Genomic DNA, 17199 nt, shown 5'->3' on the forward strand with positions numbered 1-17199 from the left:
TTCAGAAAAATAGATGCATTTCCAAGATGACCCTGTGTTTTTGTGTTAAATTCAATTATCATGCTGTACATCTCCTTACACTGATGTACCTTTTATCTTAGAATTCATCGAGCAGAAACACAAGCCAAACATACAGGGGATCTACTGAATGCACTGTTCAAGATGGGGGTGAAAGTTTCATGAATTCACATAGAAATGAGGGATGGATTTTCCTAGCCAGCCGTTATTCCAATTCATTTTGGAAAGAAAACTTCATGGAATAATCAGTTTGGTACCCTGGTGTTCCTGATAGGTGTAATTACCAATTACCAATATTGGGCACATTTGGGGATAGACAAAGGGTGGGCTTTAAGTGCTGTAGCAATATCAAAAAAAATTAAAAATGCAATCCCCTTTAAATAAACAGAAGGGTTTTTGAGTTTTGGAATAGGATTTTTTTATTCTGGCAGCTTATGATGAGCAAGGATAAGTCTTTAAATTATGCTGTGATTTGCACATTCTTAGTTTTTACACTTGCAAATTTGAGAAAATGCTCCCTCTGTCACTGGTGAGGTTTGGCACAGGACTGTTTTTACACTTGCTAAACATGTTCATTTATGAAGTTTGAAGCTTAATTCTCCAAACAGACAGGAGCCAAACGTGGCAACATCATCCATCAGATGTAACCAATGGAGTAAAGAAAGATCTGTGGCGACTCACCGTCTACTCGGGCGAACCGGCTCGGCAGTCGGGTCGCGCGGCGTCGGAGCGACGAGGCCCAAGATGGCGGCGGGCCTCGTCTTTCCGAGCAACGGGGAGAACCCGCGCCCGGGAAAGTCCTGATGACGTAGGACTTACGTCATTGCCGATCATTTTGGGCGGGAACATTATCCCTTAAAGGGCCCGTGCAAGGCGGGAAAATAAACCAGTTCTGTTTGGCAATCCTCCGAGTAGAGTCTTGTTTTATTCCGCGGTAGCAACCGCTATATTGGTGACCCCGACGGTCCAAACGGCTTTTGGACCCGCAAAATGGACGACAGCGCAGCAGCCAACGCAGTGGCCCTCAAGCTGCCCACCTTTTGGACACTTCGGCCCAGCGTCTGGTTTGACCAGGGCGAAGCGCAATTCCACCTTCGGCAGGTCACCTCCGACTCCACGAAGTACTACCATGTGGTTAGCTCTCTGGACCAGGAGACAGCTGCCCAGGTTGGAGACTTCATCCAGTCACCTCCGGAGGAAGATAAGTACCCGGCTTTCAAAGACCTTTTGATCCGGACCTTCGGCCTCTCCCGTCGTGAGCGCGCTGCCCGCCTGCTTCATCTGGATGGCCTGGGGGACAGATCCCCATCCGCCCTAATGAATGAGATGCTGGCATTGGCCGAGGGACACAAGCCATGCCTGATGTTCGAACAGGCCTTCCTCGAACAGCTCCCTGATGACATCCACTTGTTGTTAGCTGACGCCGACTTCAGCAACCCCCGTGAGTTGGCCGCCCGGGCAGATGTCCTGTGGAAGGACAAGCGCGAGAGCGGTTCGTCCGTCAGTCAAATCACCAGGCTGCGAGCCCAACGCCCGCTCGCCCGGCCCCAGCAACCGAGCAGCCACGCCCCAGGAATGCAGACAACAACACGGGTGACCAGCTGTGCTCCTACCATCAGAGGTGGGGTGCGGAGGCCCGTCAATGCCGCCCACCCTGCAAGTTTCAGGGAAACGCCAGGGCCAGCTGCCGCTGATGGCTACGGCGGCTGGCCGCCGACAGAGCCTCCTCTTCATTCAGGACAAGAAATCTGGACGGCGTTTCCTCGTTGATACTGGAGCGGAGGTCAGTATTTTGCCCCCGACAGGCCGCGACACTCGTGACAGGCCACCAGGTCCTCTACTCAATGCCGCCAACGGTACAACGATACGGTATTTTGGCACCCGTACGCTTCAATTACACTTTGGCGACAGCCGTTTTACCTGGACCTTTACCCTTGCCACCGTCGCCCGACCACTCCTAGGAGCCGATTTCCTTCGGGCCCACAACCTGTTAGTCGACCTGCGAAGGAAGCGGTTAGACCACTCTAGCACTCTCCGGACCTATCCCCTGGGAGAAATCAGCCCACCAGCCCCGCGCCTGGACTCCATTTCCCTTTCTGGCGACGATTTCGCCAAGTTCCTAGCCGAATTCCCATCGATTTTGGCACCTTCGTTTACAAATTCTAGGCCCACACACGGGGTACGACACCACATCATTACCACAGGGCCACCCCTTCATGCCCGAGCACGACGATTACCTCCAGACAAGCTCCGCCTGGCAAAGGAAGAGTTCCGTCACATGGAGGAACTGGGGATTGTTCGCAGGTCAGACAGCCCCTGGGCCTCCCCCCTGCACATGGTCCCCAAAGCCACCGGAGGGTGGAGGCCCTGCGGCGACTACCGCAGGCTGAATGACGCCACCACCCTGGACCGCTATCCCATCCCTCACATCCAGGACTTCACAGCGAACTTACACGGGGCCCGCATCTTTTCCAAAGTGGACCTCGTTAGGGGATACCACCAAATCCCGGTCCATCCGGATGACGTCCCCAAAACTGCCATTATCACCCCATTCGGCCTGTTCGAATTCCTTCGGATGCCGTTCGGCCTTAAGAACGCCGCGCAGACCTTCCAGCGGCTGATGGACGCGGTAGGCCGAGACCTGGACTTCGTGTTCATTTACTTGGACGACATACTGATCGCCAGCCGTAACCGCCAGGAACACCTTTCCCACCTCCGCCAGCTGTATTCCCGCCTCCGCGATTTCGGCCTCACGATCAACCCGTCCAAGTGCCAATTCGGACTTGGCTCTATCGATTTCCTCGGCCACAAAATCACCAGCGACGGGGCAACACCCCTACCCGCCAAGGTGGATGCTATCCGCCATTTTGCCCGCCCCGACACAGTCAAAGGCCTACAGGAATTCCTTGGGATGGTCAACTTTTACCATCGTTTCATCCCTGCGGCAGCCCGTATCACGCGCCCTCTGTTCTCGCTGCTGGCTGGTAAGGGCAAGGACATCACCTGGACTGACGAGGCTGCGGCTGCTTTCGTTAAGGCCAAAGACGCCCTGGCAGACGCCACGATGCTGGTACACCCCAGGACTGACGTCCCTACTGCCCTCACGGTAGACGCGTCCAACACCGCGGTGGGTGGGGTACTGGAACAGCTACTCGAAGGCCGCTGGCAACCCTTGGCATTTTTCAGCAAGCACCTTAGACCGCCCGAACTGAAGTACAGCGCTTTTGATCGGGAACTTCTAGCGCTATATCTGGCGGTCCGGCATTTCCGATACTTTCTAGAAGGCAGGCCTTTCACCGCTTTCACCAATCATAAGCCTCTGTCCTTTGCCTTCTCCAAAGTCTCCGATCCCTGGTCAGCTCGTCAGCAGAGACATTTATCCTACATTTCCGAGTTCACAACTGACATCCAACATGTCTCCGGAAAGGATAATGTCGTTGCTGATGCACTTTCCAGACCAACCATCCACAACCTATCCTTGGGTGTCGACTACACGGCCCTAGCTGATGCACAGCAAGCCGACGACGAACTGCCCAGCCACAGAACCGCAGTCTCGGGTCTGCAGCTCCGAGATTTCTTGGTTGGTCCAGGTCAGCGGACCCTACTTTGCGACCTTGCGACTGGTCAGCCCTACCCTATAGTCCCTGCAGCCTGGCGGAGACGCGTTTTTGACTCGGTACATGGGTTGGCGCACCCGTCCATCAGATCTACTGTCCGACTGGTCGCCAGCAAGTTTGTCTGGCATGGCCTGCGCAAACAGATCAGTGAGTGGGCCAGGACTTGTCCGCACTGCCAGACGTCAAAAATCCAGCGACACACCAAGGTCCCACCACAGCAGTTCGAGCCTACCCGTAGGAGGTTCGACCACATACACGTCGACCTCGTGGGCCCTCCGCCGGTTTCAAGAGGAGCCCGGTACCTCCTTACCATCGTGGACCGGTTCACGAGGTGGCCTGAAGCAACCCCCCTGGCTGACATCACAACTGATTCCTGCGCCCGGGCGCTGCTCACAACTTGGGTCTCACGTTTTGGCGTTCCGGCCCACATCACTTCAGACAGAGGCACCCAATTCACTTCCAGTCTCTGGGCTGCATTAGCGAACCTGCTAGGGACGCGGCTGCACACCACCACAGCCTACCATCCTCAATCAAACGGGTTAGTGGAACGTTTTCACCACCATCTGAAATCGGCCTTGATGGCCCGCCTGAAGGGTCCTAACTGGGTTGACGAGCTGCCTTGGGTCCTGCTCGGCATACGCACTGCCCCCAAAGAAGACCTCCGCACTTCGTCAGCTGAGCTTGTGTACGGGGCGCCCCTAGTTGTCCTCGGGGATTTCATACCTGCCCTTCGGGACCCAGGGGAACAACCCCCAGCAGTCCTACAAAGACTGCGCGAGAAGCTTGGCGCCTTGGCCCCGATTCCCACCTCACGGCATGGTCAAGCCCCATCCTGCCAGCCCAAGGAACTACGGGACTGTAAGTTTGTTTTCGTTCGCAGGGGCACACCTCGGGCGCCATTGCAACGACCATATGAGGGACCGTTCCGAGTCATACGGAATAACGGATCAACTTTTATTTTGGACATTGGAGGCAGGGAACAGGTTTTCACGGCGGACCGCCTCAAACCGGCCCATTTGGATCTGCAACAGCCTGTCGAGGTTGCCACGCCGCGACGCAGAGGCCGCCCCCCTAAGCGGCAGCTGGCACAGCCCACGGACCTTGGGGACTGTCTCGCTGGTTCCGGGGGGGGTTGTGTGGCGACTCACCGTCTAGTCGGGCGAACCGGCTCGGCAGTCGGGTCGCGCGGTGTCGGAGCGACGAGGCCCAAGATGGCGGCAGGCCTCGTCTTTCCGAGCGACGGGGAGAACCCGCGCGCGGGAAAGTCCTGATGACGTAGGACTTACGTCATTGCCAGTTGTTTTGGGTGGGAACATTCTCCCCTAAAGGGCCCGCGCAAGGCGGGAAAATAAACCAGTTCTGTTTGGCAATCCTCCGAGTAGAGTCTTGTTTTATTCCGCGGTAGCAACCGCTACAGATCTCACATTTACACAGCATCTTGTGTCCCCTCAGGATGTTCCAATGTTTGGAACAATTTTTGGATTTGGCAAAGTCCTGTTTACAGCAGTGAGAAAAATAATCAAGTAATCTGTGCCATTTGTTGAGGAATAATTTTTTTATTCCTGGAGCACCACAAGAATAACTTCAACAATTGCCATTAAGCATGTTACATGCACCTGAAAAGGACAGGAGAGGCTTGGCTTAATATCCTGTCTAAGTGACAGCACTTCTGACAGTGCAATATTCCTTCATTATTTCTACCAGTCAGCCTGCAGAGTGCCCTCAGATCCTGAAGTAGGACCTTCTTTTACACGTGTGTGGATCATGGGGTAAAATATCACAGAAATGCTGGAGAGTTGACATTACATATTAGGATAATTTTAACAGTGAAAAGCTGTTGAACTATTGGTAGAATAGTGTATAATGGTAGGTTCAGCAAAGATGTCACCATATCCAACACACTGACTCAGATGCATCTAGCTGCATAGTGCTTGCCTGTGATGACACAAAGTCAAAATAGAGTTTATTGTCATATGCACAAGTACATGTATGCACAGGCATAATGAAAAACTTACTTGCAGAAGCATCATAGACATATAGCATCAGAGAAGCGGCATTCACAAGAAAAACATCAACTAAACATAAATTATACGAAATCTTTGCCAGAAAGAACACCATTAAAACAAAAAAAGCAAAGTTCATTTCAGTGCAAAGTGATCAAAGTGGTCAAAGTGTTGTGAAACTGTAGTCATTAGGGTTGTGCCAGTTGGTTCAAGAACCAAATGGTTGAAGGGAAGTAACTGTTCACGAACCTGGTGGTGTGGGGCTTCAGGCTTCTATACCTCCTGCCCGATGGTAGCTGCGAAAAAATGGCATGGCACGGATGGTGGGATCTTTTTTTTGATAGATGTTGCCTTCTTGCAGCACCTCCTGTAGATACTACCGATGGTGGGGAGGGATATCCCCATGATGGAATCAGGCTGAGTCCACTACTCTCCTCAGCTACTTATGTTCCTGCACATTTGAATTGCCATACCAGACCATGATACTTTCAACAGTACACCTGTAGAAGTCTGTTCGAGGTGTTCAGTGACAAACAGACCCTCCTTAACCTCCTGAGAAAGTAAAGATGCTGGTGCACTTTCCTTATGATTGCATCTATGTGCTGGGCCCAGGATAGGTCTTCCAATATGTTAATACCCAGGAATTTAAAGCTGCTGACTCTCTCCACTGCCAATCCACGAATGTAGACTGGGGAGAATGTGCAAGTACTTGGCTCTGTGACAATGGCTGGCTTCTTGATCATGCAGTGTTTTCATTGCATTCAATTTGTCAATTCACTTGGACAGCAGCTTGGTAAAGATCAGTGATGTGCTGGGAGGCCGAAACTGAGATACCTGTCATCCTTTCTCAGCACCAGACAGATTTGCATCCACAGTTTGTATGGATGCAGTGAAGGATTCATTTTGATGATCCTTGAAGTTGGTCATGTGGTCCAACCAAGAAAATATCCTTGAAGAGCATCCCATCATCCTACTCAATGCCTGAAGTGGACTCCTTCACTGTCTCTTCCATCACGAAGAGAGTGTTTAAGGCCCATTATTTCATCACAGATTTTCTGCTCCATCTCAATAATTATTCTTTTTACCAAAGGCCCTGGGGTACAAGTTCAGCAGAGTTTAGAGAGGCGTGCTGTGTAAAGTGAATTCTCCACCATTGACCTAACATGCTCACTTGTGAACAGTGAGTCACAAAGTGAAGGCACAGCCAACTGGAGCTAATGAAATGCAAGAATTTCTACTGGAGGACGGTGAACAAAAGGTCAGTGACGATGCTTCCTCAGGAAAAATCATCTCTGGGGATTCATCTTCCTGATTGCTGTGGTACAAATGAGGCCCTTGCTGTAAAGATATGAATTTGAATTGGCTGGATTAAGAATGCTGTAACATGAGAATAATCACATTTCACTTACTGCTGAATCAACAGGGTTTGTGGGTAGCTAGTACTTACTTGTGTCACGAGGTGTCTCCATCTTTGATGTTCAGGATCCCTGAAACTGATCTCCAGCACATCCTTTTCTGCAGCTACCAATTGCAAAATCTATACATAACTACCTCTTGTCCTCCACCCGTGTTTTGCACTTCCTTCTACCGTATAATGGAGGGAAGGGTGGGGTAGGATGGTGGGCGAGGGCAGAACTACAGGGACTGTAATGATTTGTTGACCTTGCAGAAGGAGAGCATTTTGTAGGGGTGACATATCCTGGGCCAAGTCTGACCGGCCATACGATTTGAGAAACAATTCCTCAGCGTGAATGTTGGGGAATGTCAGGAAAAAAAAATGGGCTAAGTCACTGGGCTCCATGGTGGAATTCATTTGTGGAGCAAACTAACAGATCTGCCGATCCAAATCTGTCAGTAAGTTCAGAACCTCAGAGTCTGCCTGCAGAAGGACGGAAGTCCTGGGTTTGTTAGCTGTGAACAGATGAAGGCCAACATTTACATTTTCAAATACCAGCATTTTCCAGAAAAATCCAGGCCATTGTTATTGCTGTGTTTTGCCTTTTGGTGATGTGTTTACCCAGTGCACTAATAGTCCTTTATTTTCTCCACCCATTTCAAATGAAATGTGACTCTGTAGAAGAATAACAGCGGCAGTATTAGTTTAACAGTTAGGTTCATGATTTTCAGTCTGTGCTCCATGGTCTGCAATTTCTGCTTATTCACTTTAATGGGCAGATATGTTGTTTACAAAGGTAGAAGGCTCCAGTTACAGCACAGGTTGGAATGTCAGAAATTAGTTCTAGAAAAACAGTGCAAGAACCCACTCTAAATAACCACCAAAAAGGTACCAACTCACAGACTTTCCTTACATTTATGGACACGGGTGTTCATAGACCAACCATACATCAATATATTCTCCTGCATTTAATACCAATTTATAGTTAAAATGCAAGCATGTTTACAAATCCCAAGGACCAATTTCATAAAATATGAAATCCAGCTGAATCCAATTATTGTTCTTATAGGATTTCTATGGCCTTCAATTCAAACTTATGATCATATTTTTTAATACTTAAATTTATGAGCAGCTATTAAGCTACTTTGATAAAGGATAGTTTCCGGCAGAGCTTTCAGATCATCTGAGGTGGCACCTTGAGCTAAAACACCAGTCTAATCCATGTTTAATCAAAGATACCAGCTCTGACAATGTGCAGAAAGAGGAGCATCATGAAGTCTGATTGTTTGTGAGCTGTCATGAAGGATGCTGCATGTCTACACCCTGACATATAGGTGACCAGTTGTTTGGGAGCAATCATAGTATCAATGTGTGATCAAGCACAAGCTTAATAAGATAGTCACTGTGAACTTGTGAAGACGACCTCCGAAACAAATTAGAAGACTTTCTGGAAGACTTTGCCAACATTCAAACAAAATTTTTTCCTGAAATTCTCTAAGGAGATCATATCCAATGAATAGGTGCTGTAATGCTATCTATAGGATGAAGGGATTTGTTTAATTTGCATCATTAGCTTAATTAGTTCAGCACATCATGGGCTGAAAGACCTGTTCCTGTGCTGTACAGTTCTATAGGCATCAGTAAGGGCAATGGGGTGATGAGTCACATGTTTGAGGTCTCTTTGTCCAGATGAAGGATGGGAAAAAGACATGAAGTATGTAGCAGAGCAGCAACACCAACAGCAGGGAAGAGGAATAGAAAAGGTGACAGTTCATCTCTTCTGACCTTCCTTCCACTGGGCTTCAGTGACCCATCCAGGAACATATGCACCCTCTCCCTCAGTCTCTGAGCTATCCTGCAATGTGCTTGGAGTCCCAGCCAGGGCAGCCATACCTTCACTGGAATTAGGTTCAGGAAGGTTGCATGTACTGCTCAAGGAAAGTTGTAGTTAATCAGCATTTGGATGCTAAATGTGCATGTCCTTGGTTTAACACTCAGACACTCTTTGACAATGGCTTTCAGTAAGTGGGAACAAAGCTTGCATGCTAAATCAAGATTTACAGGAGCTTAGGACTCGTTTAGTGTGAGTCTGCACCTCTGGCCAATATGACCACCTAAAATCTTTGTTGAAGCAGCTCACTTCTAATGCAGAGCACACAGATTGGGGGTTCAATGGAACAGTGACTCAACCTGCATATGAACTTTATTCCTCAGCACAGGCCATCAGTCAACACCAGAGCATCAAAACAGTGTCACAAAGGAAGTAATGCAAAACAGAACCTCTGGACCTGCAGCCTGATACAATTCCTTCCCAGACCTCTCATGAAAGGAAGGTCAATTCCAGCTCATTACTCTTCCACATCTTTTGTGGAATTGCAACATTGGATATGAAAACTCTGATTAGATTTAGGAAAAGCACTGGAATAGATAAGCAGAAAAGGGAGTTTATCTGGAGGGGAATGGGGAAATTACAAGTTAATTTATGGCAACATTTGAGTTTGCTTTCTGAAAGGAGAATATCAACTTTCAGGGTGAAATTATTTTATGCTAACATTGAAATATGATTAAGATTTGCACAAGCATACACAAATGAATAATTTTTGTGTTATTTTCTGACTGAGGAGATGGATATATTGCAAAAGTGCAATCCATAAATGAATAATTGGTAAGGTGCATCCTGATGTTCCTGCAGCAGCCTCTATCATTCTAATTTTGTCTCCTGTTCTGTCTTCAAAGTGGCTGGGACCACCACCCCACCCATTTCCATTTCCAAGCCTGCATGGATGGCAATATCATGGAAGGAACAACAGACTACACATACTTGACACACATTATGGACTCTTCTTCAAAAGTCACTCCTGATGCATTAAAACTCTTATTTCTCCCCCATGTAGCTCCCTGGGTGGTTTTTCTCCATGATTAGTCTGGTAGAACTGTATGTTATGATGTAATTTTTCCCAACCATCGATCTTGAAGAACTCATACATGATTAAAAATCAAAAAGGGTGAACTGATTCCTCGGTGAGGACATGGTATTCTTTAGGTTTCTGATGGAAAAGCAGGTAGACTGGAGAAAGGCCCAAACAACTATGGCAAACAGAATAGTGCAAGAGCCATTGCTCTGAAATTAATTTGGAAGAATGAAAATGGCACAGTACAGTTCCATCAATAAGACGTGAAAAAACAAACAAATTAGAGGTCAGATTTCCCAATTCAATGTGGTGACAATGGTTTCCATCAAAACAAACCCTAACAGGACCAATCAAAAGATGCTCAAATTACAAACCACCTTAACTTATAAAGAAAACATCAGTTAATTTTACAAATGACCTGCCCACACAGTTGTATACTCTTTAAAACATTAATGGATTTTTTATGAATTAAAGCAATTAAAAGAAAAGTAACTTAATGAAAAACCTCTCAAGCATGAAGAGAGCACAGAACCTCTTCTCAAACAAACCGCATCTGTTAAACTGTTTTATAGAGTTTCAGGATTTACTGCTGTGTTTTACATGGTGATTACATAGCTCATCCTGCCAGACTACTGAATATCAGAGCCCTTACCTCACTATCCGTCATTCTAAAGATGACAAGTGTGTCCAATCAAAACTCGATCAATATTGCTAGTAATAGGTCCAATTATTAGAATTATTCAAACAAAGAACTGGTTTTGTCACCAATGGTCATTATTAAATTTTCTTGTCACTATGTGAATATTTCAGTTAGCAATTTAACAAAACTTCAAATCACTCCCTCCAGTTAATTATAGCAAAAAGGTAGACAAAAACCAAGCTGGCTTCCTTTTAAGGTTACTTGTTTCGGGCTCTGTAAAACCCACATTTTAATTAAGACAACCAAAAGTTTGACAGTCTCCAATATTACGTAAAATGATTCTGCAATAAAAATGGAAAACACTGGGAATAATCAGGAGACACAGGAGACTACAGATGCTGGAATCTGGGAAAAAAAAACAAAGGCAGAATCTGTGGAGGGAAATGGACAATTGACTTTTTGGGTCCAGATAAAAGGTCTCGATCCAAAATGTTGACTGTCCATTTCCCTCCACAGATGCTGCCTGACCCACCAAGTTCCTCCAGGAGATTGTTTTTTGTACGGGGAGTAGTCAGCTGCTCAAAGAGCTTCGATGGAAGGAGAAATAGAGTCAATGTTTCAAGAAAATCTGAACGCAAGCTCTGTTTCTCTGACCACAAGAAGCCTGGCTACATATCCAGCATTGCCTGTTTATATTTTAGATTTCCAACTTCTGAAACATATTGTTTTTTGAAACATCTGTCCTGAATTGGTCAGCCTCTTGATCGCCATACGTCAGAGCCTAACATTAATAATTGAAATAAAACAACTCTTTATTGGTTTATTTAAACCACAGTGAAGAGTACTCTGATTTAAGATTTATTAATATTATAACAACGATCACTGCTCTGCAATTTGTCCTTGGACTCAAGGCAAACAATGACATCCACTTTGTCAGTAGGATGAAAGAGAAAAGTGAACAAATAAGAAAAGTTGAACAAAAGGAATAGGAAATATTGTAGATGGAGACATCCAGAGAATTTTAGTAAGGCAAAAAATCAAATCACATTTACAGGAACAGCATTATTTTCCTCTGGTGCATATCTAGGGTAAATTCAATAACTCCCAATGAAAGAGGCAAGGATCAGGAGGCAGAATTATCCTAGAGATGTTAAATGGAATGTGAGTGGCATACCAACTTCAAGTGGCCAGCCGATTACAATGACTTGCTAGCACTAACTACGCTACTCATGGGCTAGTTGTTACACCAGTGGGTTACTATAATAGGTGGAAACACCATCTATACCAATTTTCATTGCTTAACGAGGAAGTGCATTGTGGCTGAATAGGTTCTACAGCTGATGAATGGCACAACTTGGGAGAGAATGGGATCCATCAGAAACTCTTTTGGAGGCCTTGAATAGAGAAGCAATGAGATATCCTGTGTTTGAAGGGTTGAGGAGTTGGGGGGGGCAGGGTAGGGGAAGGGGTAGAGAGAGAACAGGAACATGGCCTCTGCCAACTAAGCAAATTAAGTACATGTACTTATTTGTATAATATTTGTATTTAATACAACCCTCCAAAAGTAATAAAATTTTAATTGCTCTGCACACTCCAGAACATCAAACTTCTTTTTCTTATGGAGTGAGTTGTGCTGGCTATAAACAATGGTTCCAACTGGAACGGCCAGCATTCAGCTTTTGAAAAGGCAGGCAGTCCTGGACTATGCTGTGATAATCTGGGACTTGCTTCCTGATTCAGGTTTAATTATTTACTTCAGTTTTAATAATAATGTAAGTCCAGTGGTGGGCACAGTCTGGCTGGGATTCCCCAGCATTTCTTTGAAGAATTTCTATTTGGATTTTATACCAAGGCAGATCTAGTATAAGATCCAAGATCAAGGGAGAACTGCAGAGCACAGATTTTGGAAACAATGAGGAAGGCAAGTCACTTTTTAAAAAATATTTTACTTCACTTCAATGCTTATAATTATTTCTAGGCACTTTTATAATGTCTTTGGTTGTTTTTAAATAGTTGCTTCTGTAATTATTCATTTCATTTATAGTAATTTTTACATGTAGCTAAATGTTAGATTGATTTAAAATCAATGGTTACTCTGACAGAGGTATAGCTCTGCTCTCAGCTTGCTGGCAGGACGATCAAACTTTTGGGAGCAGGTCCCTCTGCTCACCGCCCATGGCCCAGTCACCGTCAGCCCACACCACCAAACCCAAGGACCCAGAGTGCCAAAGAGATAAGTGCACACGTGCTGAGCTCGAGGTGGCAGTTACAGCTGGGGCACCAGGTCAGCTCGGCAGGACCAACTGAGCTGCATTTGTGAGTTTGTTCTTCAAACCCTACTTACGGCTCTCATTCCTCACACTCCCAGAAATCCCTTATCCGAGTCTACCCATTCATAAAACTCTTCAGCAAATCTATGACAGAGGGCAAAGCCACAATCCCAGTCACCTGTCAAGGCTATCAAGGTTTTTCAATGCTTCTGAATGTCAATTTCTGCTCTCCTCCTCGTTAATATTTATATCGTGATTCTACCAACAAACTTCAATACAGACTCCTGCCACTGCTTTTATGCCTCTGCTCCTTCTGTCTTCCCTGATGAGCTAAGTTCAATTTAAGTCAGCAGTCTAAACTATATTTGATATTTGGAACACATTTTTTCCATTCCGTGCTAACGGAGGATTAGAGAGTAAAAGTGTGTACACAGACAGGAAATCAAACAAATGAGTAAAAATGTCCTCAGCTACACAAGGAGATATTAGGGCAGATGGCCAAAAGCTTGATTAGCAAGGTAGGTTTTAAGGAGAGGCTTAAGAAGAAAGGAAATGTAGAGATATGGTGGAGGGGTTTAAGAAAGGACCCCAGAGCTTAGGGTTTTGGTCATTAAAGACTGCCAAGAGTCTTTAAAATATAAAATATGGACACCAAGAAATGGTCAGGGTACAATTGATTTTTATATGTCAAACAAGTCAAGAACTTTGGGATTGGTGCAGGAAAATGGCACAAAGATTTTAAAAAAACAGCCATGATCTTATTGCATGGTGAAGCAGGCACAAGGGACAAAATGGCCTACTCCCACTTCAATTTCTGATGTTTTTATGTCAAATAACAAAGAAAATTTGCAAAAAATTCTCCAAGTGCAGGGGCACGGAAAGATTGTTGGATGCTGATAAATGTAAAAATGCTTTCAAAAACTCCAATTCTTGGACCTACAATCTGGAGAAGACTAGCCAGGGAAGGCCACCAATAATAGAGAATAGGGGATGAAAAGAGAATTGACTGAAGGAAAAGAAAGAAATTCCAATCAGACTGAGTATATGAAAACAGCAAATGAAAAGATACAATGGTGCAGGATCTTCGAAACAGCCATTGAACCTCAGGTGTAGAACACCCAGCACAACAGGACAGAATGCCCTCTGTGTAGGGAAGATAGCAAAAACTTGTTTCTGTTTGGGGCAAAATGCTGTCATCTCACATGCTCAAGAGACAAAATAAGACCACCACCAGATCATAAGGTTCAATGCATAGCAGTAGCAAAATTATCAAAATTCTAAACACATCATGAAATCACTGAATTGGTGTTGAATTTTAATCTGCCACTTTGAGTGGTACACAAATTTTCCTCTCCATTTATAAAATAGTCAGATTAGCAAGCTCATCAATAATGTCTCTAATTCATTGTTACAATATTCTTCCAACAAAATAATAACATTCCCATTGAATTAGTAAATCAAGCACAATTTGTATCACTGCTTTGAGAGAATTTTCAATACTATTTGCAATAACAAATTCCTGTGGAATTTTGCCTGAGGCAAAAATGAAATTTGATGGCATTAAAATTCAATCATCCCACAGTCTGTCACAGTACATTTAATCCCCTTTAATTGCTTGATTTAAACTATTATATCTCAGCTAAATCCACTGTAATTTTATACGGTAAAAAATTATATTGTTTGTCCCATATGTTGTGAAATATTCTGCTCTTCATTGAACTTTTTTTGTAATTCTGTTTAAGTTAGGAAAGATGTTCCTTGACATACATTTGCAATAACCTGCACTGATGGACAATAGTTTATTCAATAAATGTGCACCCAACAAAAGAATTATCTGAAGCTTTCTCGGAAACCATTTTGAATTTTCCAAACTCAGCATGTAAATTGCTCTCAGGTTAAGTGCACATAAGTCACATACAAAAAACTAATTGAACCGGTATGTCTTTCATTGTTACCTTCTGTAAATAACTGATGTAATTGGATAAGCCAAGTGCCTACATGCCCACTATTAGAAAAGCCTGCATTTCAGAACAACACAAACCATGCTGAGATAGATAAACCAGAAAGTAATGCTGTATGATCTCCAGGAATTTCTCAGGGATTATCCTATTCAGCCAGAATAGCATGTAGATTAAAAAAAATGCTGGACACCTATTTACTTAGGCATTGCATAGCAAAATAATATAAACCAAAGTAAGTGTACAAAGTGTGAAGAAACTTAGTTATCATAAAGTTTAATTAGTCATGTTGAAGGGCATGTTTGTAGTTATAATTCCTGTACTTCTCCAATTTACTGAATTTTATAACTACTTATTCTATAATTTAGCTTGACCAGCATCAATAATTCAGGTTATCATGTTGTTTCTTCTGGGAGATTGCTTTGTGGGCAGACCAGATTTCAATGGCACTTTTGGATATTGTTAAATTTGGGTAAATGCAAGAAATATTTATCTACCACAAACACCCTGCATTCACCTGAAAGTACCATTTCAATAGTATATCTCAGACTGACATTCATACCTTTCCATCAAATCTGGCTGTTCCACCGATGGGAATCCGAACATTTCTTGGAGGCAATGTGAATACGGGCACTTCGGGTGGGTAGCTGTCCACTTGAGGCCTTTCCAACGTTAGAGTTGTTTTGGAAATACAAGTGGTAGTTTGCGCAATCTTAACATCTCCCATGGTTAGTTATGCAATCTGGTGATGAGAAGGAAATGCTAGTTAATATTTCATATGTAAACAATCTGAAAAATAAACAAGAACATGCCTCAGCTAATTGGTGTTAACCAAAAGTACCATAAAAATACAATAGCAAAATTTTAAATATAGATTCCTACTGCTGATATACACCTTCTCTTGTACCACTTTCATTCGATCCCAGGTTGTGCTACTGACCACAGATCACTCCATCACCATAACCAACCACCTGTATCTCAGTATAATCACACCAGACCTCAACTCAACTGCTGCTAAAACCCTCATCCATACTCTTGATCTTGCTAAAATTGACCATTCTAATACTCGCTGGCTGGCCTGCTATTTTTATTTTTAGCCTCCATAAACTGGGGTCTGGGGTTCTTCAAAAATTCTTCTGTCCCTATACTAATGCAGTAAATTCCAATCTCGCAGAACCCTTGTGTTTGCTGACCTACAGTGGTTCCTGATTTTAAAATTCTCATCCTCATAGTCGAATGCTTCCATGTTCTACCTCTCCCAAGTTTTGTAACTTGCTCAAGCCATGAAGTAGTTTGAGATCTCTGCACTTCTCTGATCTTGACTACTTCTGCTTTGTGTGTCCAAGGATATCTTAATCTGGAGATGCCTCTTTTTTACTTCTCTCCTTCCTCTTCCCCTCTCTCTTTCTCTCAGCATCTCTCCCTTCCCCACTCCCTCTCTCTACCTTTGTTACTCCCTAAATTCCAAGTGTTTGACCAATCTTTTGGTCACTTTTCAGGTTTCCTTTTTGACTCAATATCAATTTATTGTTTGATCACATGTCTATAAAGAACCTTTAGATTTATTTGTTTTACACATAAGAATAAATTATTGTGATTGCAGTTGCCATATAAAAGGACATAAACAATCTTTTTGGTAATTATCTGTCTTTATTATGCAAGAGGGATCTTGCCTGTTCAAGTCATGAAAGAGGACATCAAAATTCTAGAAGGAACAGAGTGAACTTTGTATGATACAAGCTAATTAGATCATCTCAATACAAGTCAGTGTGAAATGCAGATATAACAGAAGGGATTAGGTGGATTGCCCCATCTTTTTGAAATGTTCCTCAGTCTACGTGCAATGATTTCTTACTCTAAAATATCAGTACAGAATTCAAATAGAATTTGATTGTATAAACTCATAATGAAATTTGTATTAAAAAAATATGTAAAATATTTCAGGAAAGCAATAATCCAGTTCAAATAATGTTGGAAATTGCTCAAAGACTACCTGCCCTCAATATTTCCTCTTCTTGGGTAGCACCAGGTTTGAGGATGACTTGTTACCACCTCATTGCTGGAACAGTGGGAGATGTCTGTGCATGGATATTTATTATTTTACTATGAAACGCTCCAAATTACTATCTTGTAATGGAAAGCAATGAGTAATCTATTATATAGACACTGAAATTCCAAATAATAACCTTTCATTGTTTAGCTATTTGCTCCTCAAGATTTGGCAAATATGCCTTGCACTGCAATGTCAGCTGTCTTCCATTCCCGAACTCCAACAACAGAATGTCTTGAAAAACACTTAATAACTGTGTTTTGTTGTCTTTTAATTTGGATTCCAGTAACCTGACATCCAAAAGCCAACTCTTCGTTTATGTAATAAAATCTGTT

At 43.9% G+C, this 17199-nt stretch overlaps 1 protein-coding gene across 7 annotated transcripts in view; it reads right to left on the bottom strand.

Moving 5' to 3' along the window:
* Positions 1 to 17199, bottom strand: part of LOC127572447 (myosin light chain kinase, smooth muscle-like) — a 238168-nt gene that overhangs the window by 152762 nt on the left and 68207 nt on the right. For all 7 annotated transcript variants that reach the window (XM_052019751.1, XM_052019732.1, XM_052019762.1 and 4 more), the window contains one exon: positions 15377 to 15556. In XM_052019751.1, coding sequence (XP_051875711.1) covers positions 15377 to 15541 — 165 coding nt within the window. In that variant the 5' untranslated portion in view covers positions 15542 to 15556. The remainder of the gene's footprint in view (positions 1 to 15376; positions 15557 to 17199) is intronic.

Source organism: Pristis pectinata, chromosome 1, assembly GCF_009764475.1.
Source record: "Pristis pectinata isolate sPriPec2 chromosome 1, sPriPec2.1.pri, whole genome shotgun sequence".
Classification (NCBI taxonomy): Eukaryota; Metazoa; Chordata; class Chondrichthyes; order Rhinopristiformes; family Pristidae; genus Pristis; species Pristis pectinata.